Below are 27,519 nucleotides of genomic sequence, written 5' to 3'. Positions count from 1 at the left end.
GCCTCGCCCGCCCCTAACCCTGGCCAGTGCAATAAAGTTCATTGGATCCCAGTCAAGGCTTGGCTAAGGTCAGTTGCTACTCTTTGGAACAGGGAGCAGAGCTTACACAATACAGAAATTAAACCAACAGACTACGGAAGATGTCTTAAATGAATTTCTCAGTGTATTGATATACAAAGCTTAGGAGAACGAAATGATGTGAAGTGAGCTTATGAATGATAGTGCATAAATGTGGGAAATGGAGCATAGAAAATTGAATACATAGAACTGGCATAACCAAACAGTATTGTTGAATATCAGAATTGATATGGTTAATAGGTAGTCATGACAAAGCAAACAGACTCAAAAACCTAACTCCTCTCCCTCTAAACTATCTTGTTGTGAGATAAATATAAGTTTCCAAAACACAAAATTATTAAAAGATAATAGTTTACAAACTAAGGGCAGTAGACCAGGACTCATTGTAGTCCTTGGCAAAGCAAGGGAGCAAATCATTTCCTCCCATCTTAGTGTTCATGTCAACAGGACTTCCTAAAATCCAGGCTAAGAAGGAACACAATCTCTTTCAGAGATGGAGAATAAACAGCATGGGTGAGTAGCTGTGTTTCCTTTATGCACTTCTGGACATCAGGAACATGGACTATTTTAAGAATCATATGTCCCCTTCATTTCTGGTTGTCAGGTGCTCCTTTGTGTTCAGCTCAGGCCTCAGCACAATAATGTAGCACTTGGGAAGGAAGATGCAGCCCAGAAGCCCAGCGCTGGAGGCCAACATAGAGAAGATCTGCACGGCCACCATGTACTTGCCCTTGGTGCTCAGGTAGGTGGGCACAAAAGACACCCAAACACTGCAGAAGACCAGCATGCTGAAGGTGATCAGCTTGGCTTCGTTGAAGGAGCCAGGCAGCTTCCTGGCTAGGAAAGCCACCGTGAAGCAGGTGGCAGCCAAGAAGCCCAGGTAGCCGAGGGCAACGTAGAACATGGCCACAGACCCTTCGTTGCATTGCAGGATGATCTCTTCCACCTGGGAGCGCATGTCGGGCTCTGGGAATGGGGGAGAAGAGCCCAGCCAGATGGTGCAGATGAGAACTTGCCCCCCAGAACAGGAGATGACAATGGAGTTGGCCAGACTCTGGCCCAGCCATCTCCTCAGCCTGTTCCCCGGCTTTGTGGCCAGGAAGGCCAGCACCATCGTGATGGTCTTTGCCAAGACAGAAGAAACAGCAACTGAGAAGATGATGCTGAAGGCCGTTTGTCGGAGAAGGCAGGTCTCTTTCCTTGGGCGCCCGATGAAGAGGAAGGAGGACAGAAAGGAAAGCAGGAGGGAGACGAGGAGGATGTAGGAGAGGTCCCGGTTGTTGGCTTTGACAATGGGAGTTTCCTTGTATTTAATGAAGATTCCCAACACAGTGTCTGCTGTTAAGGACAAGAAGAGGGCAATGGAAGCTAACACCATTCCCAAATATTCTCCATAAGTCAGGAAGGTGGTAATCTTGGGGACACATTGATCTCTGTCCTTGTTTGAATGGTGATCTTCTGAGCATTTGGTGCAATGTTCTGCATCTGGGAAAGAGGACAAAGAGTGGCTGCAGCATCAGTTACATCCCTCATGATCGGTGCTCTTTTACGTTTTGAAAAAGTCTGTGGTGGACCTCAGGAAATAAGAATGTTAAAATAGGTCAAGCAACCTTGTGATCTAGGATAAACTGAGTAGCAATGAGCACTCCACTTCTGTTAACTGCATTGTTTGGATCCTGCCTAGTCCTGAAGAAACAGCTCTTTAACTTGACATTTTAAATGCAGTTTTCTGTTGCTTCCATGCAATGTTCATAGTAGTGAGATCAAAACAGTCCATTGATTATATTGTAATAATTTTCATATGAAGTATTATTTTTTATTGTGCATTTGCTATTAAAAAATTGCTGGTTTGCATACCTGTCCATTATTTTTTATAAATATCAAAATTATTTCCTTTTTGGTGTGACTTGGTATAAAAAATAAAAAAGGAATCCTTTATGGGCATTCCTCTCACAGCTGCTCACTTTCAACCCCAGAGATTTCTTCCTTATGGCCACTCCTTTCAACTCCCTTCCTGGATGTAATAAAGTTGATTAATCCTATGGATGTCGAGGAAGAATCCACATTCCCCAGTGTCTGCAGAAATCTCACAAAAAGTGGGTGAGACTGAATTTCTGCCCTGTGTTTACTCTCTCCAGAAGTTCCTTCCCCCTTGGAGTCACCCACCTTCCTGGGCGGAGAAGGTTCCTTCCGCACACTGAGCACAAGCATAGCAGCAAATGGGCTTTCCTTCTAGAACCACCTTGGCATATCCAGGCTGACATCTTTCTGTACACCTGGAACGAGGTACGCCCTAACCAGAAAGACAAGAAGGTGCAAGAAAGAGGAACAGTTAGGAGTATTTGTGGGTATGTAATTCACTCATACAGTGAATTGAAACGGATCTCTGGACTGCAGTCTTTGACCCCCTCATCAGGGTCCTTTCAACCCCCCACTGACCATTGGAGTGACCAGAATATCATGTTCTTCATAATTCGTTCAGGACAACTGAGGTTTGCACCACAGAACTCTGATTCCTCTTCTCCGTTTACCTGCTTCCCTGCCTAAAAAATCTTCAAAGAAGATAGCAATGGAGTCTGAAATGTGATTTCCCCAAATTTCAGGATTCGGATAATCTCTCAACCACTAATTCAGATAAAATTGATATGACTTTTCCAAATATTGGTTTCCCTCACTCTGTTCTTGAGGAATGCAAGGTTTCCTCTTGTCGCTGATCTATTTCCCTAGTTATTTCTAGTTTACATGCCATTTCTTAACGTTAACCTTATGTTACAATAGGGTTGTTGCTTTTTTAAATTATCATCTTTTACCAACAACTGTGCACTTCTCTATTCCTGCACATACAATACTTTAACATTTGCAACATCTACAAGTGAGCTTACTCCACAAATTTAAGAAATCCACAATAAATCAGTAATCATCATTTCTAAAATAAATCGCTTTCCATCCTTCTGCATGTATGAAAACCCAATAGTTCCCTTTTACTAGGGGCTTTCCCTTTTCTTCTTATCTATGTAGTCCATTTGGTTAAAGATTCTATCGAGAATTCTTAAATTCTCAGTCTGGCTCGGAAATAGATAGTGTCTTTTCTAAGTACCTCTGGGCTCTATGCTTTCTGTGAGCACCCCAAATTTCCCTCCTATCTCAGCTGCTGTGGAAAGAAGGAGTGGCCGTTGCAGCTGTTATTGGACGGTCAAGACATCATTGGTCAACCTGATATAGCCATTTTGCAGCAGTTGTTCAAGGAAAGCTGGGATCTCCTAGCCTCCCCTCTCTGTGATTCCTCCTACCTTGTTGAATTTCTTGGGCCACTCAATGGCTTCTGGGTTAATGGTGAACTTTATGCTAGCAGATGTCTCTCTCCTTATATTCCCAATAACGACACAAGACTTATTGGGAGAGATCACCCAGTTCATAATATTGAAGTCTCCTGGCAGCTCCCAGTTCTCATCCAAGCACAGCCTGCCTCTGGAAGTATTCAGACACCGAATTTCTCTCAAGAAAGGGTGAAGCTGGAATGACAGGGGGAAACACCAGCACTGAGAAAGCTTGAAGCCAAGATGGATATCTCAGTCCTACTCACTTCAACCTCTTATGATTTGGGGCCTGCGTGTATCTCATGTAGACTGGAATTCCTATTCAGCCATTATTATTACTACAGACCCTGCAAGTGCCCCAATTTTCCAGGGATGTCCCTGGATTAGAGACAGTTTTTCATTTGATCCCGGAATGTCCCACTTTTCCTTTTCTTCATTGGAGAAAAGTTGGCAAATGTGGAGTTGTCCAACCCACAAGCCGTCCAATCCTGTATCGGGAATATTAATATGTTTTATATTTTAGTATGAATTTCTTTATTTTGGGAGCTGCCCAGAGTGCTGAGGAAAGCCAAAAAGATGTGTGGGATATAAACAGTGCTATATTTCTAGCAAAGAGGGTGCCGGAAATCACCATGAACACCTCTCTCTGAGAATGGCAATGGTACCCGCCTGAGAGGTGCCAGAACTGAGTTTGAGTGCATCCCGACCCCCCAGAAAAAAAGCCCTAGGTATCAACAGTAAAATTTTCATTATGGAATGGGATGTCCCTATTTTCATCAGAGAAATGTTGGGCGGTATGCTACTATTACTAATACTAATAGTAATTATGATATGTTGCATGTTTATCCCCAGTCAAGATCAGCATCAGTGTGGACTGCAGGTTGCAAAAAGGGGAAAGAAATACCTGCCACGGCTGTAGCCTTTGGGGTCCCCATTGCTCTCCTTCCTCCACCATCAGCCTCCTCTGGACCTGGAAGGTTTTAACAATGCTTTTGGTTGGCATGCATACTTATGGTATGATAAAGTTAAGATCAATAAGGCCTTCAAGAACCATATTGTCAGGAAAGCAGTGTTTAATGTCTGGACAAAATATAAAGACTTACTGGAAAATAAAACTCCAAGGTGGCTCTCACCTCTGGAGGCTAAGGCCCGAAAAAGACCCAATATGGAGGCCAAATGGCCAAAATATTGGGAAATATTAGAAAAAGATGGAGACAATTGGAAATTGCAGAGTTTGGAGAAAATGAAGGATAAGGTGCGAGACTGGTTACATTATGCTCAGATTAAAGAAGTTTTTTAAAAATGATAAAAAGTTAGGGTTCCAGGTGGAGAAATCGAAGTTAGAAACAGAATTGTTAGAACCAAAGACCAAGGTACTATCTAGAATGTATAACTTGCTGCTAAAATGGAATACACAAGACGAAATGGTTAAATCGGCTATGATAAAATGGGCACAGGACATTGGGCATAACATTATGTTTGAGGACTGGGAAAGGTTGTGGACCACTGGGCTGAACTTCACCGCATGTAATGCTCTGAAGGAAAATGTTATGAAAATGATATATAGATGGTACATGACCCCAGTTAAACTTGCTAAAATATACCATTCGTCTGATAATAAATGTTGGAAATGTAAAGAAAATGAAGGAACATTCTTTCACCTCTGGTGGACATGCCCTAAGGTGAAGGTCTTCTGGGAAATGATATATAATGAACTGAAAAAGGTATTTAAGTATACCTTCACAAAGAAACCAGAGGCCTTCCTCCTGGGTATTGTCGGCCAGAAGGTGTTAAAGAAGGATCGAACATTTTTCATGTATGCAACAACGGCAGCAAGGATTCTTATCGCAAAAAACTGGAAAACTCAAGATCTACCCACACTGGAAGAGTGGCAGATGCAGCTGATGGACTATATGCAACTGGCCGAGATGACCGGCAGAATCCGTGATCTGGGAGAAGAGAAGATGGAGGAAGACTGGGAGAAATTCAAAATGTATTTACAAAAACATTGTAATTTGGTTGAATCTTAAGAAGGATGCTGGATTATAAAAAACTGCTCACCACTAAATTAGATTTAAATTTGATGATAAGTGAGACTAAAGAAAATATAAAATCTTTTGGAAGAAGTGCTAGATTATATTTGAATGAATAGACATGAGATTGAAAACAAGTTGATAATTTGTGTGGAAAAAATTTTAACGATGTAAATGGGAGCGGGAGACGTGAGGGAGTCCAAAGAAGTGATGAAATTGTTATGACAGAAATAAGATTGTTTATTATGTGTGCATTTATATTTAAAAACCTTAATAAATATTTATAAAAATATATATATATATATATAAGGAGTGGAGGACCATGAAACCATCTGCATATAAGTAGATACACTTCAGTCCTGGCGAAGGGTGTCTGAGAAAAGTTGTATGGCGTTTCCTCAACAAAGCGTTTTGGAGAGATGATCCCACTGATGAGAAAGTGTCCAGGCCGGTAGTAATTGCGAGCATCCGTTTCATCCCTGACCAGATTCAAGGGGCATTTCGCCTTGTGGTTCCTGCAGACTCCAAAGGGCATCATGAGCAGCAGAAGCAGCAACAGAAGGAGCAGGGATCTCCTTCCGGCCGGCGCCAGCGTTTGATGGCGGTCCTAGCCTCAAGCTCCGAGGCAGGACTGCTCCGTAAGTTCGGGTCTTACCCGCTACGGCAAGCGGGGGACCCCTAAAATCACAGGCGCTGAAGCCTGTGAGCAAGGAGATTCGGTGGGCACCTTTGCGCCCCCCCGGCATCGTGAAAGAGCCTTTTTAAAGGCTCCGGAGCGGCATCGGGGTGAGCGCGGTGCTGAGGATCGCTACCCAGCTTACGGAGTGAAGCCGCGTCGCCATTAACGGAGAGCGCCGATTCCTTTCTGAAATCAACGATTGGCAACAACAATACCCGTGAGTAAGATTGCAAAAGTAAGACGGGACTTAAAAAATTTAGAAGATTTGGCTGAAAACGGGAAGGCAAAATTAAGGAAGTCAGCCTCCCGGAACTGCATGATTAACGGAGCAATGAAAAGACTAAGCTGTGTTTAAATGGACTTTCCTTTTAACTCTTATTAAACCAGACATCGAAAGGATCTCCCCCCTGTTGTGCAGGAGAAGGGGGGGAGGAAACAGAATTAATTTAACCTGCAAAAGAAAGGGATAAGGAATAAAAAACCTCTGCTGCTGATACTTCTGGCCAGGCTGCCGGAGCAGCGATCGCCTGAAAAAAGGAACTGTCAAGTGAGCTGTCAAAGGACAGCGGCTACAAAATAAGACTTATTTTGAAACATACTCGGGACTTTGGTGGATTACAATTTTAACAGTAAAGTGCTACAAACTAAAGACTTTTAATGGGACTTTTGCCTTTGGACTTTCTGTTTCTTTGTTCTGGGTGCCTTTGGACGGTTACAATTTCCTCCTCTAGAGGGCTTTAGTTACATTACGGAGTATCCAGTGGGATTTTCCACTTGCAACTTTCCTGTGTGAATGACCTTGAGTTATGAGCAACCCGCCAGAAGAGATTTCAACAAGAAGTAAAACAAAGCAGGCTCAAAAACAAGCTCAAAAAAGAGGCTCCTTATCAGGAGCAGCAGCTGCACAAGAAAAAATAACAGCAGCATCAATGGAGTCAATGACACAGGCCCTGCTTAAAATAAATCAGTCACTAGAAGTACTTACCAAGCAATCTGCAGAACTCACTAAACAGTCTACAGAGAACTCAAAGAAATTGACGGAGTTGACAACAAGACTAGACCTGAATACAACAACAATTTCATCTAATACAGATTCTATAAACCGTTTGGTTCAAGAATCTACGGAAACAAGGAGAATAGCTGAGAGTGCTAGGTCCACTGCTGAAGAAACCAAAGGAAAGTTTGCGCCTATTGTAAAAAAAGTACATGAACATGATTCAGCATTAGCCCTACTAGAACTGGAAAGGAAAAGTAAGAATCTGAAATTAAGACTGGTTCCAGAAGAGGAAGAGGACAAGCTCGGGGAATTCCTTACAGACAAATTTCAAGACTTCTGGAATGATGAGCTAGATGGAGAGGAAGATGAATTTATGATAACCTCAGCCTTTCGGATTGGCAGGAAGCAAGGGAAGAAGCCAAGAGATTGTTTAATTACCTTAGGATCAAAGGAACAAAGAGACAAAATATTGAACCTACATTTCCAGAAGGCCTTGGTCATTAAAAATTCTCAGATTCAAATCTTCAAGGATATTCCTAAATACTTTTTGGAGGTTAGATCTCAATTTAAAGAACTAGTTGATCTACTTAAGAAGAATAATATCCCATTCAGGTGGGAATTTCCACAAGGGCTGTCCTTTAGCTACAAAGGGAAGAAAATTAAAATAAAAACAAACCAGGATAAAGAGTTCTTTTTGGAAAGAAATCAAGAGGATCTTCAGAAAGGAACTGTCAGCGAGGAGGAAGTACCGGACATCTCAAATCTATCATTTGGACTGAACCGAGCACCGACCGAGGAGGAACAACAACTTGGTGCAGTCGGTGGAAGGTCTACCCAGTAACCAAAATGTCTCTGCAACTCTTCAGTTGGAACTGCAATGGTTTGAACCACCCTCGAAAAAGGGGCCAAGTATTTCATTTATTAAAGAAGGAACATCTAGACGTAATCTGTTTACAAGAAACTCACATTGCCAGGATACATAGAAAACTTTTAACAAACAAGAGATTAGGACAAGAATTTATATCATCAGATAGAGTCAAGAAAAGAGGAGTTGTGATTTATGTCAAGGAAAAATTTGAACCAAAATTGATCTTTAAGGATGACCAAGGAAGATACCTGGCAGTGGAAATCCAAATTTATGGAGAAAAAATATTGATTGTTGGAGTTTATGCACCAAATGAGGGGAAGGCTGAATTCTTCAAGAAGTTGCATGAGACTTTAATGGACTTTTTGGACTTTAAAATTATAATGATGGGTGACATGAATGGAGTCGTCTCTACAAACATGGATAAGGCCCAAAGACAAACAATATCTAATGACGGAAGACTACCAAAGACTTTTTTTGACCTGACTGACACTATGGATCTGATCGATATTTGGAGAACTAGGAACCCTCTGGAAAGGGAGGGGACTTTCTTCTCTGAAGCAAAAATGACATGGACTAGAATTGATCAAATATGGATTTCTAGTAATCTGGCATCAAAGGTTAAAAAAACAGAAATCTGCCCAAAGACCTGCTCTGACCACAATGCTGTCAAGATGGAAATGAAACTGACAACAGCTGGAACCTTTAGATGGAGAATGAATGACACTCTCTTTGGAGATGGGGAAATTTGCAAAAAGGCCCAAGAAACACTTAAAGACTACTTCGAGATCAATTTGAGATCAGACACAGAAAAAAGAATCATTTGGGACGCAAGTAAAGCCGTGATGCGTGGCTTCCTAATACAACAGAATTCAATAAAGAGGAAAAAGCAGAATGAGAAGAAAGAGAAAATTTGGAATCTAATAAAAGAAGGGGAGAAGAAATTGAGATCTAAGCCTAAATCCCAGGAGATATTAAGAGAAATAAAATTCTATCAAACACAATATATGGAATTGACGAACCAGGAAATAGAATGGAAAATTAAACAAATGAGACAAAAGACTTTTGAATCTGCAGATAAATGTGGGAAGCTACTGTCTTGGCAACTGAAAAAGAGACAAAAATTGAATACAGTGACATCTCTCGAAGTAGATGGGAAGTCTATTAATAAACCAAATGAGATAAGTAATTGTTTTCAAAGTTTCTTTAAGAAATTATACAAACAAGGGCCAAAAAATGAACAGGAGATAGAAGAATTTATTGGAAAATACGGACTGTCAAAAATCTCTGAAAACAACAGAAGGAGTTTAAACGAGAAAATTACAGATCAAGAAATAGAGAGTGCCATCCAGGATATGAAGCTGGGAAAATCACCAGGACCAGATGGACTAACTGCGAGATATTATAAAGTATTGAAGGATTGGTTAATACAACCATTGAAAGAAGTCTGCAATCAAATTTTGGAGGGGAAAAAGGCTCCCGAATCGTGGAAGGAAGCATTCATCTCACTTATACCAAAGACAGAAACTGAGAAACATCAAGTCAAGAATTACCGCCCTATATCACTTTTGAACGTGGATTATAAAATTTTTGCAGACATTCTAGCAAAAAGATTCAAAAAAGTGCTGTTAGAGGAGATTCACAGGGACCAAACAGGCTTTCTACCAGGCAGGCATTTGTCAGACAATGTGAGGAATATTATAGATATTCTAGAACTTTTGGAAACTGACATAAATAGAAAAGCTGTTTTGATTTTTGTGGATGCAGAGAAAGCCTTTGACAATATTTGTTGGAGCTTTATGAAGAGGAATCTCCAAGGAATGGGGGTAGGCAAGAACTTTGAAAATGGTATAAGTGCAATTTATTCTGAGCAAAAGGCCAAACTTATTGTAAATGGTATGGTTATGGATGAAATTCCAATAGAGAAAGGGACACGACAGGGATGCCCAATTTCCCCTCTATTGTTTATATCGGTACTGGAGGTTTTCCTTAACATGATTAGAAGAGACCAGCTGGTTAAAGGTATACAGGTCGGAACTAAACATTATAAGCTAAGAGCATTTGCAGATGACCTAGTTTTGACACTACAACAGCCAGAAACTAGTACAAAAAGAGTTTTGGAACTTATTGAAATATTTGGTCAGGTAGCAGGTTTTAAATTGAATAAACACAAGACAAAGGTGTTGGAAAAAAATCTCACGGTGGAGGAAAAAGATAGTTTTCAAAGAGAAACTGGTTTGGAAATTACTAAAAAGGTAAAATATCTGGGGGTGAACTTAACATCTAAGAATGTGAATCTATTTAAAGATAATTATGAGAAATGCTGGGCTGAAGTGAAGAAAGATTTCGATATATGGTCAAGATTGAGACTTTCCTTGTTAGGCCGAATTGCTGTAATTAAGATGAATGTATTGCCGAGATTGTTGTTTTTGTTCCAGACATTGCAAATTTTAGATAAGATGGACTGTTTCAAGAAGTGGCAGAAAGATATATCTAAATTTGTCTGGCAGGGCAAAAAACCCAGAATTAAATTTAAGATTTTGACTGATGCAAAGGATAGAGGGGGCTTTGCCCTGCCGGACTTAAAACTTTATTATGAAGCAGCAGCTTTTTGCTGGCTGAAACCATGGCTACTTCTTGAGAATACAGACATTCTGGACCTGGAAGGTTATGATAATAGTTTTGGTTGGCATGCATATTTATGGTATGACAAGGTAAAGGTACATAGAAATTTTAAAAATCATATTATTAGGAAAGCATTGTATAATGTATGGAATCGATATAAAGATTTGTTTGAAAGTAAAACCCCCAGGTGGCTGTCACCAATGGAAGCTAAGGCGGTAAAAAGATTGAACATGGATACAGACTGGCCAAAATATTGTGAAATTGTAGAATATGATGGTGAAAAGCTGAAATTACAGAGTTTTGAGAAATTGAAACCTAAAGTCCGAGACTGGTTACATTATTACCAGATTAATGAAACTTTTAAGCAGGACAGAAAACTAGGATTTCAGAAGGAGAGGTCAAAGTTAGAAACAGAATTGCTAGAACCCAATACTAAGAATTTGTCTAGAATGTATAATCTGCTGCTAAAATGGAACACACAAGATGAAACGGTTAAATCAGCCATGATTAAGTGGGCACAGGATATTGGTCATGATATTATGTTTGCTGACTGGGAGCAGTTATGGACCACAGGTATTAAATTTACGGCATGTAGTGCCCTGAAAGAGAACATAATGAAAATGATCTATAGGTGGTACATGACCCCAGTCAAGCTTGCAAAGATATATCATTTGCCCAATAACAATTGCTGGAAGTGTAATGAATGTGAAGGAACTTTTTATCACCTTTGGTGGACCTGCCCAAAGATTAAGGCCTACTGGGAAATGATCTATAATGAAATTAAGAAAATCCTTAAGTGGACATTTGTAAAGAAACCGGAGGCTTTTCTCTTGGGCATGGTCGGCCAATTGGTACCAAAGAAAGATAGGACCTTTTTTATGTACGCAACAACAGCAGCAAGAATCCTTTTGGCGAAGTATTGGAAGACTAAAGAACTACCTACTCTGGAAGAATGGCAGACCAAGGTGACTGAATTTATGGGACTGGCAGAGATGACCGGCAGAATCCGTGACCAGAAGAAAGAGACAGTGGAGGAGGACTGGAAAAAATTTAAAATCTATCTTAAAAATTGTTGTAAAATTTCGGAATGTTAAGATGTCAGGGGATTGGACACTAAGAATTACAGCTATAAATCGAAATTTATAAAGCAGAAACTCTTTTTAAAGAGAATTAAATATAAAAATGGGATGAAGAATTGCTAAAAATTTTGAAATTTGGATGCAGTGAAGGGGAGGTTTGGGGAAGTCGCATTATGTTTGTTTTGTTTTTTCTTTATGTTGTAAAATCAATAAAAATTATTATAAAAAAAAAAAAAGAAGGAGCAGGGATCTCATTCTGGCTCTGCCTCCTCCTCCTCTTACCTGCCAAGGAGGCAAAGCAGAAGAACCTAAAGACTCTTTCAAGGCCAGACTGCCTGGGCTTTCCCAATCTGGGTGGTTTTCAACTCTACCTTCAGAGCTCGGAAGCCCAAGGCAGGCACACCCCTCTTTCGCCAGCTCTGCATCTTGACTCAGTCTGTCTCCAGCACAGGAAATATTCTCTGCACCAACTTTTTCCTCCTAGACACAGTGCAATTAATATTGTCATGCTGCTGTTGCTTTCCGAGCCTCATGCAATCTACAGAAATATCTCCTGAGCTTTCAGAAGATGAGAAGACCATAATTTTGATTATTCCAAGTGGAATAAGTTTCATCACAATAACTTTCTGGAGTCTTGAATGGCTAAAGCAGCAGGTGCAGAGCTGGAGAAAAACATGTTGGACAGAAGTCAAGGGGTGTGTTTGGGAGTTGGAAGTTTGGCCTGAACTTTGCTCACAAGCACCAAAGAAGGAGCTGGATCCGACCATGGGCTCTCCTTCCTTGGACGTTTTGAAGCAGAGGTTGGATGGCTATCTGTTGGGATTCTTTAGCTGAGATTCCTGCATTGCAGAGGGTTGGACTAGAGGACCTTGGGGTCCCTTTCCAAGTCTCCCATTCTATGATTCATTGGAGGTTTTTAAGAAGAGGTCGGACAGTCAGGGATGGACAGCAGCCAGATGAAGAAGTCCCAGCATCGTATCCCAGGCATCCAAACTCTTTTAAAATGTAGAGTATTTTTGGGAGGGCAGAGGCTGTTATTGGGTTGTAGTTTTTATTTGATTATATATATTGTGGTTTTACATTTTGATTTTGCTCTCTGAACCACCCTGAGGCCTCCAGGCATAGGGCGGTATATAGATTCAACAAGTAAATAAATATGAAGGAATAAATGGAGAATGCTGAGAATCCTCAGTACTGTGAACGTGATACATGATGGTGGGATCTTGCTTCCTGGAGGCTGCTAGAGACAGAGACTGGTGGAGCCTGCGATGGGGAGGGTTTTCTCAAGCCCGTCTCTGGCCCCTTTGGGTGGGTCTGGGCTGCTTGATTCCTGCCGCTCTCTTCTGGTTCTCTCCCTGAAGGGAAGTAGCGCCTTGGTGGCTTCAAAGCCACTTCAAGTGAATTTCCACCCCATCTTTGAAAGGCTTCTCCAACAGAGGGGAGCTCTCTGGGGTTGGTTGAGGTGGAAAAGGTTGCTCTGAACTTTCGACTCTCCCTTCCCCTTCGACATGTTCTGCGGAAGGAGAGCTTCTGTTGCACATGGAGCCAACTTTCTCCTGGTCTTTGAGCAGAAACTTCTCTACTTGTAAACAATTGCGTGTGCAGAAGCCAGATGTGATGGAAAAGTTGGTTCCATAAGTATTTCTTTTTTACTTTTATCTCCTGCCAGCAAATGGTGAAAGAACGACAGCCTCTGATTGGCTGAGGTTCCAGGAGGAAGAGTTTAAAAAGAGAGACGTTGGAGGGAGACAGGGAGTTGGGCTGTTGAGGGTGGTGTGGTTGGTTGAGTTGAGCTGGTTGAGGAAGGAGGTTGGGCGTTAGATAGGGAGATAGGATAGGAGTCAGGTTGAAATACAACGAGTGTTGAGGAGGCAGAGATGGTTCTGGAGAAAAGGTCCACTCCACTGTACAGTGAAGGACTGAGTGTAGTGTCTGCGTGTAGTGTCCTGCGGGAGTAATAGGACCAGATCTTGCAGGGAGACTGAGGCTGAGACAGAAGTAGGAGCTGAGGTCTACTTAGGTCTCAAACTAGTCTGGAGGGGAGAGACTCTTCTGAGGAAAGAAGAGACTCCCAAAACCCAGTGAAGGAAGGGTGTGTGTGGTGAACCCTTAAGACTGTTACTGAAAGTCCGCCCTCAGTTTGTTAAAGGGGTGGGTAACTGAAGGAAAAGAGGGATGCGGGTGGTGCTGTGGTCTAAACCACAGAGCCTAGGGCTTGCCTAGGTCGGCGGTTCATTTTTTTTTTTTTTTTAAATAATTTTTATTGGGTTTTTACATTTTATAACAACAAACACACACACAAAGACAAAGACAAACAAACACACAAATACAATTACATACCCTAAGTTTCTTTACCCACTTTCATTGACTTCCCCCCACCCCCTCCTCTTACATCCCAATTCCAAAATTAATTCAGCAAGTTCTTACCTAACCTCTTAAAGATATTCACATTGCTTTTAAAAATTAAAATCTTTTGTTTATCTGTATTCAACTATCCAATTCTCTTATAATCATTAATTTCTTTTTTTTTAAGGTCGATCTAACTTCCCCTTCACAAATTTTCCCTTTATTATATTAATTATAGGTCACATTGACCAAGTAAAACAAAACATAACATTTTATAATTCTATTCTCTCCCCCCCCCTGCCCCGGTTTCTGTCCCTTCCTAGACAAATGTCCAGAAAACAAACAAAAAATATTTCTAGCCCGGATTCCTCACGTCCGAGGCGTCTGATTCTCTGTCAGTCCCTCTCTGCCAGCTATATTGGTAGTCCTCTTTGATGGTCCTAAGACCCCAAAGGAGTTCAGTCAGAGTCAGATCATATTTTCTTTCATTCAGAATGTTGAAGAGTGTTTGCTGCGAAAGACCATCTAGTTTTCCATACTCAAGAGAAAAGTCCCAATCATATTGCTTTGTTCTTTCTAGTTTTAATATTCCAAGTACTCCAGGGGCTTCTCTCTTCTTCTTTCTCATCTTTCGCAGGTCTGTAATCCAGAGGTCTTCTTGCTCATACTCTAACGCTGCAGATTTCTGGTTGATATTTTCCACTTGTAGTGTCTGAACTCCTTCTTTTTTCTCTGTCAATTCCAAAGGCATCTCTTCCTGCTCAGCTGCAGAATTTTTATCGTACATCTCCTTTGTGCATTCAGCAGAGTTGTTTGTTTCAGGATTCAAGGTCATAAAAACTTTACTCAGAGCCATACTCTGCTCCTGCAGGATTCCCACGAGAAAAAACATTTTTTCTATCTCCGCCAGTAATTTTCCCTCTGCAGCCATTGTAATGTCACTAATTCCCCCTAGGGGGCTTTCAGTTATTTAGTAGTCCTTTTCCAATAATCTGTTACTTTGTTATTATCAATACTTTGTTTCCAGTCGCCCCAGTCCAAATGTATCAGCTTTAATTCCAAGAGTTATTAAATAGCAAAATTCTTTACTTTGTCCGCCCGTTTGACAGCTTCTTTGACAGCTGTCAAACTCCTTTCACTTCTTCCTCCGGGACCCAAATAGGACACTCCCGGGTTTTTTGGGGGGGATACACACAAAGTTCCAAATTCCCTTTCTCTCCAGCACAAAAATCTTGTTCTATCAAATTTGTGAGAAACTTTTAAATCCTCAAAACAGTATTCATTCCGCCTTAATTCTCCGTTCCTTGCTTTGAAACGTCTATAAGTAGAGGGGGTGCGGACTTCCCTTTAACACATCCCCCGATCGTGCCGAATTCACAGGATAAAATTTTTAAAGTCCAAATTCCACTACTCACGGGTCCTTTGTTATCCAGTCCAAATTTTGGGAAGAAAGTCAGCGCTCTCCGGCCATGGCTTGCGGCTTCGCTCTACTGAGGTAGCGGTCTACTCTCAGCACCACGCCACTCTCCGTACCCTCTCCGCAGCCTTTAAAAAGGCTCTTCGTGGGTCGGGGAGGGCGCTTAAGGTGCCCACCGAGTCACCAAGTCCGCAGGCTTCCGTGCCTGCGGTTTCTGAGGGTCCCCGTGTCGCCGGCACGGCAAGACCCGTCCTCAGCAGAGCCGATTCCCTCCGGAGCTCGGAGGGAATCCGCCATTAGCCGTTCGCGCTAACCCGGAAGTTCCCCTAGGTCGGCGGTTCAAATCCCCACGACGGGGTGAGCTCCCGTTGCTCGGTCCATGCTCCTGCCAACCTAGCAGTTTGAAAGAACATCAGAGTACAAGTAGATAAATAGGTACTTCTCCAGTGGGAAGGTAAACGATGTTTCCGTGCACTGCTCTGGTTCTCCAGAAGCGGCTTAGTCATGCTGGCCACATGACCCAGACATGCTGGCCACATGACCTGCGGACAAACGCTGGCTCCGCGACTGGACTTAACTGTTAGGGCTCCCTTTATCTTTAACTGAAGGAAAGTACCGCCTTAGAACGGAACCAAACTATAAAGCTGAAACCTGTGAAAATGAATTGAACTAGCGTATTATTATTGGAGTAACCTAAGTTTCTCCACTTGTATTATACTACCTTGTTTAAAAATAAATCTTTATTGTTATTTTAAAAACATCTGCTTGAGACTCCAGCTCACTGGTTATCCCCCACACCCAGGTCCCCTACAGAATACTCTGGGATAGTTAGCATTGGTTTTAAGGGTGGTTCAGTGAGGGGGGGGCAATATATGTAAAAAAGAGCAGGCACATTGAGGCGCCAAGCCCGTTGCACCAGGCTAGCATTCTAGCAGTTTTATTATTCTTTATCAATTTATTTATTAATATTTACTTCTTTCTTACTTACTCATTTCATCTCTTGCATAAAATCCACGTACCACAGGGTTAGGCCAATAACTCCCAAAGCACTTTATGTAACAATCATAAAAAGTTTACAAACTTACTTCAGAACATACAAAAAGTTAAAATAATAAAACAGACTCAAATTACCTCAACTTCCTAAGAATCTGGGTGGATCCTTAACGAAAATATATTTTTTATAACAATTTAATAAAGTCTCCATAGATATTCCAAAACACCTTTCTTCTTGTACAATTTGTAAAAATAAATACATAATTTCTTCTTGACTCCTCACCTCTCCTTTCTCGATGTTTGTTTTTATTACTCCTTTTTATCAGATGTTTTAAAATATATATGCTTTTATTATGTAAGCCCTGATGTCATATTTCAATAATCCTCTGCCTTTGACTTCATGTATGGATGATGGTTTGACAGATAATATATCCAGGGTCTCCATTCTTCCTTAAACAATCCATCATTTTGGATGGTCATTTTGGATGGTCATTTTAGCAGGTAATTTCACCATTTCAGCATATTCCCCCAGTTTCATAAGCCATTGAGGGGGCAACTCCCATCTCTTGCGGGGGTGCAATTAGTGCCAGCACCGTCCGTTAAGAGTCTGGGTGTAATCTTCGATACCTCCCTCTCTATGGAGGCGCAGATTACAGCTATAACAAAGGCGGCATTTTTTCATCTCCGCCAAGCTAAGCAGTTGGCCCCTTATCTCTCTCGCCCTGACCTAGCCACTGTGATCCATGCGACGGTCACCTCCAGACTGGATTATTGTAACTCGCTCTACGTGGGGCTGCCCTTGAGACTGACCCAGAAACTCCAGCGGGTGCAGAATGCCGCGGCGAGACTCCTTATGGGGTCTTCGCTGCGAGATCACATTCATCCGGTACTATACCAGCTGCACTGGCTCCCGGTGGAGTACAGGATCAGGTTTAAGGTGCTGGTTTTAACCTTTAAAGCCCTATACGGCCTAGGACCCTCGTACCTACGGGACCGCCTCTCCTGGTATGCCCCACAGAGAAACCTACGGTCTGCAAATAATAACATCCTCAAGGTCCCAGTCCTCAGAGAGGTTAGGCTGGCCTCAACTAGAGCCAGGGCCTTCTCGGCTGCGGCTCCAATCTGGTGGAATGCTCTGTCACAAGAGACTAGGGCCCTGCGGGACCTGACATCCTTCCGCAGGGCCTGCAAGACAGAGTTGTTCCACCAGGCCTTTGGTCAGGGCGCAGCCTGACTCCCTCCTCTGGCAACCTGCACAGAATCTTGCTTAATCAGTTGCCATTAAATTGATTTTAATTGATTTTTATAATGAAATATTTTTAGAATGTGCGATTATCTGATTGTTTGATTGTTTGATTGTTTGATTGTTGTTAGCCGCCCTGAGCCCGGCTTCGGCTGGGGAGGGCGGGATATAAATAAAATTTATTATTATTATTATTATTATTATTATTATTATTATTATTATTATTCCTCTTTGGTGGGGAAGTCTTTCCATTTCTGTGCATATAAAGTTCTAGCTGCTGTGGTTGTAGACATACATAAACTAGTCAGCTTTCTCTGGACCATTATTTATTAATTTTATATTGCACCCTTCATTGGAATTCTACAGGTTGAATTGCTAAAAGACTTAGAGCTTAGTGAGCTTACCACCAATTTGAAGTGTTGAAAATTTAAGTAGGATGCAATCTTGGCTTATTAACCTATTCTAAATGCTTCATCAGTGGCTGTTCTGCCAATTATTTTCACTTCCCATCTGATCTTGGTTTTGCTCTATAAATGGGGACCTGAATGGGAGGAACCTGAGTTGGAGGAGGAGGAGACCTCTCGCTCTTCCTTCCGGACTGAGCATAAGATGCCTCCTCTTAAAAGGTTTGGCAGGCAGGGAATACAACTATCTGGCTTCGTCTCATTGCTTCCCTCCAATAGATGAGTAGCTGTGTTTTCTTTAGGCACTTCTGGACACTGGGAACATGGACTATTTTAAGAATCAGATGTCCCCTGAATTCCTTGTTGTCAGGTGCTCCTTTGTGTTCAGCTCAGGCCTCAGCACAATAATGTAGCACTTGGGAAGGAAGATGCAGCCCAGAAGCCCAGCGCTGGAGGCCAACATAGAGAAGATCTGCACGGCCACCATGTACTTGCCCTTGGTGCTCAGGTAGGTGGGCACAAAAGACACCCAAACACTGCAGAAGACCAGCATGCTGAAGGTGATCAGCTTGGCTTCGTTGAAGGAGCCAGGCAGCTTCCTGGCTAGGAAAGCCACCGTGAAGCAGGTGGCAGCCAAGAAGCCCAGGTAGCCGAGGGCAACATAGAACATGGCCACAGACCCTTCGTTGCATTGCAGAATGATCTCTTCCACCTGGGAGCGCATGTCGGGCTCTGGGAATGGGGGAGAAGAGCCCAGCCAGATGGTGCAGATGAGAACTTGCCCCCCAGAACAGGAGATGACAATGGAGTTGGCCAGACTCTGGCCCAGCCATCTCCTCACCCTGTTCCCGGGCTTTGTGGCCAGGAAGGCGCACCACCGTGATGGTCTTTGCCAAGACAGAAGAAACAGCAACTGAGAAGATGATGCTGAAGGCCGTTTGTCGGAGAAGGCAGGTCTCTTTCCTTGGGCGCCCGATGAAGAGGAAGGAGGACAGAAGGGAAAGCAGGAGGGAGACGAGGAGGATGTAGGAGAGGTCCCGGTTGTTGGCTTTGACAATGGGAGTTTCCTTGTATTTAATGAAGATTACCATCACAATGCCTGCTGTTAAGGACAAGAAGAGGGCAATGGAAGCTAAAACTATTCCCAAATATTCTTCATAAGCCAGGAAGATGATAATCTTGGGGACACATTAATCTCTGTCCTTGTTTGAATGGTGATCTTCTGAGCATTTGGTGCAATGTTCTGCATCTGGGGAAGGGGAAAAAATGGCTGCAGCATCACTTACACCCCTAATGATCTGTGCTCTATTAACATTGTGATCTAGGATAAACTGAGAGGCAGTGACCACTCCACTTCTGTTAACTGGATCCTGACTATTCCTCTGAACCTTTAAAATGCAGACATGCAAAGTTCATAGCAGTGAGATCAAAACGGTCCATAGATTATAATTGTAATAATTTTCAAATAAAGTATTGTTTATTTTTTAGTGTGCTTTTGCTGTTAGTAATTTGCTGCTTTTCATCGTCTATCCATTATTTTTGATAAGTGTCAACATTATTTCCTTTTTGTGTGGCTTGTTTTAAAAAATAAAAAAGGAATGCTTTGCGGGCATTCCTATCAGAGCTGCCCAGTTTGCACCCCAGAGATTTCTTCCTTATGGTCATTCCTATCAACTCACTTCCTGGATGTAATAAAGGTGATTAATACTAAGGAAGTCGAGGAAGGATTCCTATTCCCCTATGTCTGCAGAATTCTCACAAAAAGTGTGTGAGACTGAATTTCTGCCCTGTGTTTACTCTCTCCAGGAATTCCTTTCCCCATGGAGTCACCCACCTTCCCAAGCGGAGAAGGTCCCTTCCGCACACCGAGCACAAGCGTAGCAGCAAACAGGCTTTCCTTCTAGAATCACTTTGGCATATCCAGGTCGACATCTTTCTGTACACCTGGAACGAGGTACAGTCTAACCAGAAAGACAAGAAGGTGCAACAAAGAGGAACAGTTAGGAGTAACGCAATCTCTATAGCATGGTGGTGATCCCTGACAACCGGTCTTCCCGGCTCAGGATGATGGGAGCTGTAGTCCAAAGACTGGGGACCCAAGTTTGGGAAAGCCTGATCTACCCAAAGATTTGCAGTTGTGGCCCCCAATGAATCATTCAGGAAATCATCACAGCTCTACATCACATCACATAGAAGGTTGGGGAGGGGTCTGTCTGGCAGGGAATCCTGAGAGATCCCAGTTGCCGTTTCCAGCAGCCAAGAACCTCAGTAGGCTGCCATCTCCCCATTCCCTTAATGCGGTCAGTTCTCTTTAGCTTCAGAACATGATCTCTGGAATGCAGCCTGGAATTTCAACCCTGCACTGACCATTGGGGTGACCAGAATATCTTGTGCTTGAAATTTAGTTCAGTACAACTGAGGTTTGAGCCACAGAACTTTGTTTCATCTTCTCCATTTACCTGTTTCCCTTCTTAAAAAAACTTCAAAGCAAATGACAATGGGTCTGACATGTGATTCCCCCAAATTTCAGGATTCGAATAATCTCTCACATGGTTCATTCCCGTGTTTGTGTTTGTGTGTTTCAGAGAGAGAGAGAGAGAAAGCTCTTTGCTGTTCAATGCCCAACTGAAAGGAGAGTTGGGGTTTTTTGGGTTTTTTTTTGCCAAATTGCTTTAATTGATTTTCCAAATTTCACCACATCAACCACAAATTAAGACAAATTTAATACAAGTGAGCTTACTCACAAATTAAAAAATATATACAATAAATCAGTAATTATCATTTCTAAAATAAATTACTTTTCATCCTTCTGCATGTGTGAAAGGTCAATATCCTTTATTTGAGCATCCCAAATTCCACTCCTATCTCAGCAGCTAGAGAAAGAAGGAGTGGTGGTTCCAGCTGTTACTGGACAGTCAGCCTGACATGGTCATTCTGCAGTGGTTGTTCAAGGAACACCACAATCAGGATCTCCTAGCCCCCCCTCCCCCAATTATTCCCTCTACCTTATTGAATTTCTTGTTCCACTCAATGGCTTCTGGGTTAATGGTGAACTTTATACCAGCAGACGTCTCACTCCTTATATTCCCAATTTTCACAAGGTCACGAGACTTATTGGGAGACATCACCCAGTTCATAATATCGAAGTCCGCTGGTAGCTCCCAGTTCTCATCCAAGCACAGTCTGCCCCTGGAAGTATTCAGACACCGGATTTCTCTCAAGAAAGGGTGAGGCTGGAATGGCAGGGGAAAGCAGCAGCATTAAGAAACTGGGAAGCTACAACAGGCAATTAATCAAGCCAAAATGGGGAAAACACCGGGGCCAGGTGGTCTATCAGCAAAGTACTATAAGAAATTACAAGATTATTTGGCACAACCACTAAAAGATTTAAGATACTTACATTACGCTGATTCTGAAAAAAGATACAGATCTATTATCAGTCAAAAATTATAGGCTGATTTCTCTATTAAATAATGACTATAAGCTGTTTGCAGACCTATTGACAAACAACATGAAAGTGCTATTAATGGATTTAATTCATCAGGACCAGGCTGGTTTTTTACCAGGCCGCCAGATGAAGGATAATATAAGGAATATAATTGATATAATAGAAGATCTGGAGGTTAGAAATGATAGGCAAGCAGTGTTGATTTTTATAGACGCAGAGAAGGCATTTGACCATGTTTCATGGACTTCTACAAAGAAGACTATAGAGATGATGAATTTCAGAGAGTCATTACAGTGGTACCTCAGGTAAAGAACTTAATTCGTTCTGGAGGTCCATTCTTAACCTGACACTGTTCTTAACCTGAGGTACTACTTTAGCTAATGAGGTCTTCCGCTGCCGCCGCACGATTTCTGTTCTTATCCTGAAGCAAAGTTCTTAACCCGAGGTACTATTTCTGGGTTGCCAGAGTCTGTAACCTGTAGCATCTGTAACCTGAAGTGTCTGTAACCTGAGGTACCACTGTACTTAGAGGAATTGACTCAATTTATTCTGACTAACAGGCTATGATGATAGTAAATAATGTAATAAGAGAAAAACTCAAAATAATGAAAGGGACAAGACAGGGATATCCCCAGTCACCATTATTATTTTAGTTTTAGAGACCCTGGTCAGAAGTAGAAGATCAGATGAAGAAATAAAAGGGATAACAGTAGGTTAAAGGTAAAGGTAAAGGGACCCCTGACCATTAGGTCCAGTCCTGACTGACTCTGGAGTTGCGGCGTTCATCTTGCTTTATTGGCAGAGGGAGCCGGCGTACATCTTCCGGGTCGTGTGGCCAGCATGACTAAGCCGCTTCTGGCGAACCAGAGCAGCTCATGGAAACGCCGTTTACCTTCCCTCCGGAGCGGTACCTATTTATCTACTTGCACTTTGACATGCTTTCGAATTGCTAGGTTGGCAGGAGCAGGGACTGAGCAATGGGAGCTCACCCCGTCACGGGGATTCGAACCACCGACCTTCTGATTGGCAAGTCCTAGGCTATGTGGTTTAACCCACAACGCCACCCGCACCCCAACATTAGGTTACAAAGCATATAAACTCAAGGCATTTGCAGATGACCAAGTGGTAACTGTAGAAGACCCCTTGGCTAGTAAACCAAGGGTCTTGAACAGATTCTCAAGTTTGGAGAAGTAGCAGGTTTTAAACTAAATAAAGGTAGAACGAAAGTATTGGTGTAAAATGTGAAAGAGCAAAATAAAAAAGACAAAAAATGGAACTGATGATTGAGAAGAAAGTTTAATATTTAGGAGTATGGATAACAGCTATGAACATAAATATTTTTAAGAATAACTACACAGGAGCTTGGAGAGAAATGAAGAAAAACTTAAATTATATATATATATATATATATATATATATATATATATTTGCTTTCGTAGATTTTCACGGGTACAGGAATGCAGGTTTTGGTGTCCTCGGGTGTCTTCCCGTGTAAAAGTTGGGGTGTCTAGGCGACGTTTCGACGAGGTCTCACTCGTCATCTTCAGGCTGGTGCTTTCGGCTTCTTGTTACTGGCTTCTTGTTACTGAGATCCTGCTCTGTTCCAGTAACAAGAAGCCGAAAGCACCAGCCTGAAGATGACGAGTGAGACCTCGTCGAAACGTCGCCTAGACACCCCAACTTTTACACGGGGAGACACCCGAGGACACCAAAACCTGCATATATATATATATATATATATATATGAGAGATATCTGGAGGGTGGCAGCACGACAACAGGACTTTTCTGTGGTGGCTCCTCGCTTGGGGGATGCTGTCCTTTGCCTTTGTGACAAATCTTTAGGTGCCAGGCGAGAAAGTTATTCTGTAACCAGGATTTGGGTGGATAAAACCATCTCTGGGCATTTTAATGTGCTTTTGGTTTGCTTGTTTTGTTTCTTTCATTTGCTTTTTCTATTCTCATTTTGTATTTTTATTCTGTAAACCACCCTGTGATCTTCAGATGAAAGTTGATATATAAACAGAATAATACTAATATTATTGCTACAGACCCTCCAAAGGTCAAAATGGCACCCAGTTGAGAGGTGCTGGAACTGAGTTCCAGCGAGTTCCCCCTGAAGAAAGCCCTGGGTATAAATAGCAAAATGATCGTTATGGGATGGGACATCCCTATTTTCATCGGAGACATGTTGGAAGGTAAGCTACTATTAGTAATACTAAAAGTAACTATGATATTTTGCAGGTCTATCCACAGTTAGACAGATCAGCATCTGTGTGGACTGCAGGTTGCAAAAAGGGGAAGGAAATACCTGCCACGGCTGTGGCCTTTGGGGTCCCCATTGCTCTCCTTCCTCCACCATCAGCCTCCTCTGGGATCTAGTGGAAAGTGAAGCATGCAAGGCCTGAGCCACAGCTTGAACATGGATGTAAGTGCCATAGCTGTCTAGAGACAGGATTGTCTCACATACCCCTTGGGACACCATCTCCATTTCCTCCTCCTCTCTGCATCTTGTTCGGCCTTTCACAGACAACAGATGCTTTGAATATGAACACTGAAAAGCTTCATCCAAAAAATCTCCAAGAAGATTGGACTGCGATTTATATTTCTCACCTTTGTTGCTCCTTATTCCGGTCTGAATTTCAGAGGACAGAGAACCATGGAGGTGCTGGAAGTAATTTGTAGGGATGTAAAAGCTAAATCTGATTTCTTGCGAAGCTGTTGTGATCCAGACTTTCGCCCCTATTTCCTTCTCATAGATATCGTGTATTACCATGAGTATTATGATAACATGTGCATTGGTTATATAGGAAACAAATACCCCAACTTGTCTCCATAGGAAAAAAGGTTCCCCAGGTCTGATAAATTGTTCTATATTATTTTCTGGTAGTCTTTTTGATAAAGCAATGCAGGTTCCGCTGCTGAGCATCAGAGGTTTCACAGCGCTCACAAATCTTTCTCCACTGTCATTGTCTGGAGTGAAGAGGCCAATCCACGTCCATCCAAAATACAGGAGTAATTCAACAATCCCCTGGTACTGACTTTCCTCTTTGGGACTCATCCGGTAGACAAAAGGGAACAGGGTTTTACCTTCGAGAACCTGGGCAGTGAAGCCATGACTGATCTAGCAAGGAAAGCAAAAGATCAACAATTTATTTTACTTTCAGCACAACAGATATTTAATTATCTGAAATGACTGATATCTAAATCTCTGCTGGCTGAGGCTGTTGGGAGTTTTAGTCTGAAACATCTGGAGGTGACAAGTTGGTGAAGGCTCAGTTTTGAAAAAGGGATGTAGCATCCATAGCTCAGGATTTTCCCATTTTTAAAAATATCCCCACTTGACCCCTCCAAAGGGAAAGTAGAATCTTACGCAGCTGAAATTCTCTTTCCCTCCATGCTCTCCCACTACTTACCTGTGGGATTTTGTAGATGCCTGACAAGGCTGAAATCACTCTTGAGATGACAGTATTGCCTCTTTCAAGAACAGCCAGCAGGTGATTCTGTTCTCCACAGTGATAATTGGGAATATGGCATCCACTGCCTGCAAGCAGCTCTAGCATGGCGTCCGAAGTCATCCTTGCATCGAAATAGTTCTCATAGATGTTGTAGCCCAGGGTGATGTTGGGTAAGAGCCTGAGATCCTGGTTGATCTCTTGGATGGTGAGCAGGAAAGACAACATGTGCCAGTAGAACCTAGCTGCCTCCCTGCAATAAAGGAATTCTTTAAAAAGAGTGAAACTGGCATTCATATTAATGGGGTTGGGGACATTATATGATCCACAAAGATTAATATTTGTTTGTTTCTTTGTTTATCCATCCTTTTGCATCGACATCAAACCTTTTCCTGTCTAGCATAAAATAAAAATTTGGAAATCTCTGCTCCATAACCGGAGCTTTGATGCAAACAGCACACAGCTGTTCAACAGTGGAACAGACTCCCTCCGAAGGTGACCATGTGTCATGGATGCTCCAGGTGAGATTCCTCCAGGTCCCTTCCATCTCTACAACTCTATGATTCTTTTCTACTGTGTTTCTATGAGTAGGAAATTAAGGCGGCCCTCAAAATTTGAGATATACTGGGAAGCTGCTCCCTAGGTTGCTTTTCCTGCAGTGGTCTTTGGCGCCTTCCAAGGGGCTAGACTACAGGTAGATAAGAGACAATTTTATTGAAAGAGAGGAAGCACCAAATACTTCAGTACACTTTTACTTAGAAATGAGGCCTGGTGGCTTTCAGGTTTGAGTGTGTAGTAGAATTTATAATTTTGCTCATATTTTTCATCACTGACTCCACCAATGAGGACACCCCCTGGTCTGTATTATTTTACATAATCATTTTATTTGAAGCATATCATTCCTGTTCTTCGCCCATAAAAATCCAGCCATTTTCAGGAGTTTCTTAAAACGCTTCTAATTTTTTTTAAAAAATGACAGAAAGGGGAAAGTGCTGGGATTGGAGGAGGAAACCTTTAATGTAGCTGAGACAGAGTTCCCCATGATGGGCTGTAGGTCTCCCGTTGCATTGTGTAAAGAGATTTGTGCTAAGGTTGTTCACAAATGACCCAAATAGAATAAACATAAAATAATCATAGCAGCTTGGAAATTGCTTGAGTTTCATGCCACCCTCTGGCTTAGGAAGAAACCTCAAACACCTCACTACTTTGAAATGAGGCCAGTTGTGTGTGGTCAAAAAAGGAATAATTCCTTTTCACATTTTAGAGATCTAAGTCCACTTACAAGGAACTCCCCTGACATATTATTTTATTTATCCTTTCAATTAAAGCACATCTTTCCTGCTCTTCAGCTACGAAAGGTCCCCAAGAGGCTCTTAAAATTCCATGTGCAAAACTGTAGCATTCCTTAATGACAGTTTATGAATGGTCCAAATGGAATAATATTGCATAAAACCTTTAAGCCTTGGAAATTGTCTGAGTTTCATGGCATCCCGCAGGTGGGGAAATTCAGTGCATCCTTTTGAACCCTTACCAGATTTCTTGCATTCTTCTAAAAGCAACACAGAGGAATAGGTACAGGATTGTTTTACTTAGGAAGACAGAGGGAACAAGGAAATTGGAGAGGTTTGTGTGGAATCTTCTCCTGGACGACCCAGCTCCCATCAGCCCCAGCCAGCAAGACCAATGGTCAGGGCAGGGCAGTCCTGCAACATCAGCCCTTGGCTCCCCAGCCCTGAGAAAGGGGCTATTTCCTATTTCAACCATTGCAAGGACTGGAGGACCATGAAACCCAGCCGCATATGATCTTACATACACTTCATTCCTGGCGAAGGGTGTCTGAGTAAAGTTGTATGGAGTTGTCTCAATAAGGCGTTTTGGAGAGATGATCCCACTGATGAGAAAGTGTCCAGGCCGGTAGTAATTGCGAGCATCCGTTTCATCCCTGACCAGATTCAAGGGGCATTTCGCCTTGTGGTTCCCGCAGACTCCAAAGGGCATCATGAGCAGCAGAAGCAGGGATCTCATTCTGGCTCTGCCTCCTCCTCCTCTTACCTACCAAGGAGGCAAAGCAGAAGAACCCAAAGACTCTTGCAAGGCCAGACTGCCTGGGCTTTCCCAATCTGGGTGGTTTTCAACTCTACCTTCAGAGCTCGGAAGCCCAAGGCAGGCACACCCCTCTTTCGCCAGCTCTGCATCTTGACACAGTCTGTCTCCAACACAGGAAAGATTCTCTGCACCAACTTTTTCTTTCCCAGTCACAGTGCAATTAATATTGCCATGCTGTTGTTGCTTTCCGAGTCTTGTGCTACCCCCAGAAATATCTCCTGAGCTTTCAGAAGATGAGATGACTATAATTTTGATTATTCCAAGTGGAATAAGTTTCACCACAATAACTTTCTGGAGTCTTGAATGGCTCAAGCGGCAGGTGCAGAGCTGGAGAAAAACATGTTGAACAGAAGTCAAGGGGTGTGTTTGGGAGTTGGAAGTTTGGCCTGAACCTTGCTCCCAAGGACCAAAGAAGAGCCCTGAAGCTGGATCCGAC

General features: G+C 42.4%; 2 protein-coding genes and 1 pseudogene across 3 annotated transcripts in view; all 3 read right to left on the bottom strand.

Annotated features, from left to right (window-relative positions):
• Positions 1–27,519, bottom strand: part of LOC309327059 (vomeronasal type-2 receptor 26-like) — a gene marked incomplete at its 3' end in the record, with an annotated part of 181,686 nt that overhangs the window by 95,341 nt on the left and 58,826 nt on the right. The window lies entirely within an intron of this gene.
• LOC309328506 (vomeronasal type-2 receptor 26-like) lies at positions 653–27,519 on the bottom strand (the record flags this gene model as incomplete). Its single annotated transcript, XM_081838507.1, has 6 exons — positions 26,791–27,519; positions 24,939–25,230; positions 23,834–24,646; positions 3,369–3,590; positions 2,245–2,371; positions 653–1,563 (listed from the first exon to the last, which is right to left on the bottom strand). The coding sequence occupies exons 1-6, from the start codon at positions 27,000–27,002 to the stop codon at positions 653–655; spliced, it is 2,577 nt and encodes an 858-aa protein (XP_081694633.1). The 5' UTR covers positions 27,003–27,519.
• LOC309328507 (vomeronasal type-2 receptor 26-like) lies at positions 18,417–21,742 on the bottom strand (annotated as a pseudogene). Its single transcript has 3 exons — positions 21,082–21,742; positions 19,911–20,037; positions 18,417–19,325 (listed from the first exon to the last, which is right to left on the bottom strand). The product of its transcript is annotated as a vomeronasal type-2 receptor 26-like (transcript).

The sequence above is a fragment of the Podarcis erhardii genome (assembly GCF_964252035.2).
Source record: "Podarcis erhardii genome assembly, chromosome: 13".
NCBI lineage: Eukaryota > Metazoa > Chordata > Lepidosauria > Squamata > Lacertidae > Podarcis > Podarcis erhardii.
The sequence above is the reverse complement of the archived record's forward strand: the minus strand, read 5'-3'. Positions and strand labels throughout refer to the sequence as shown.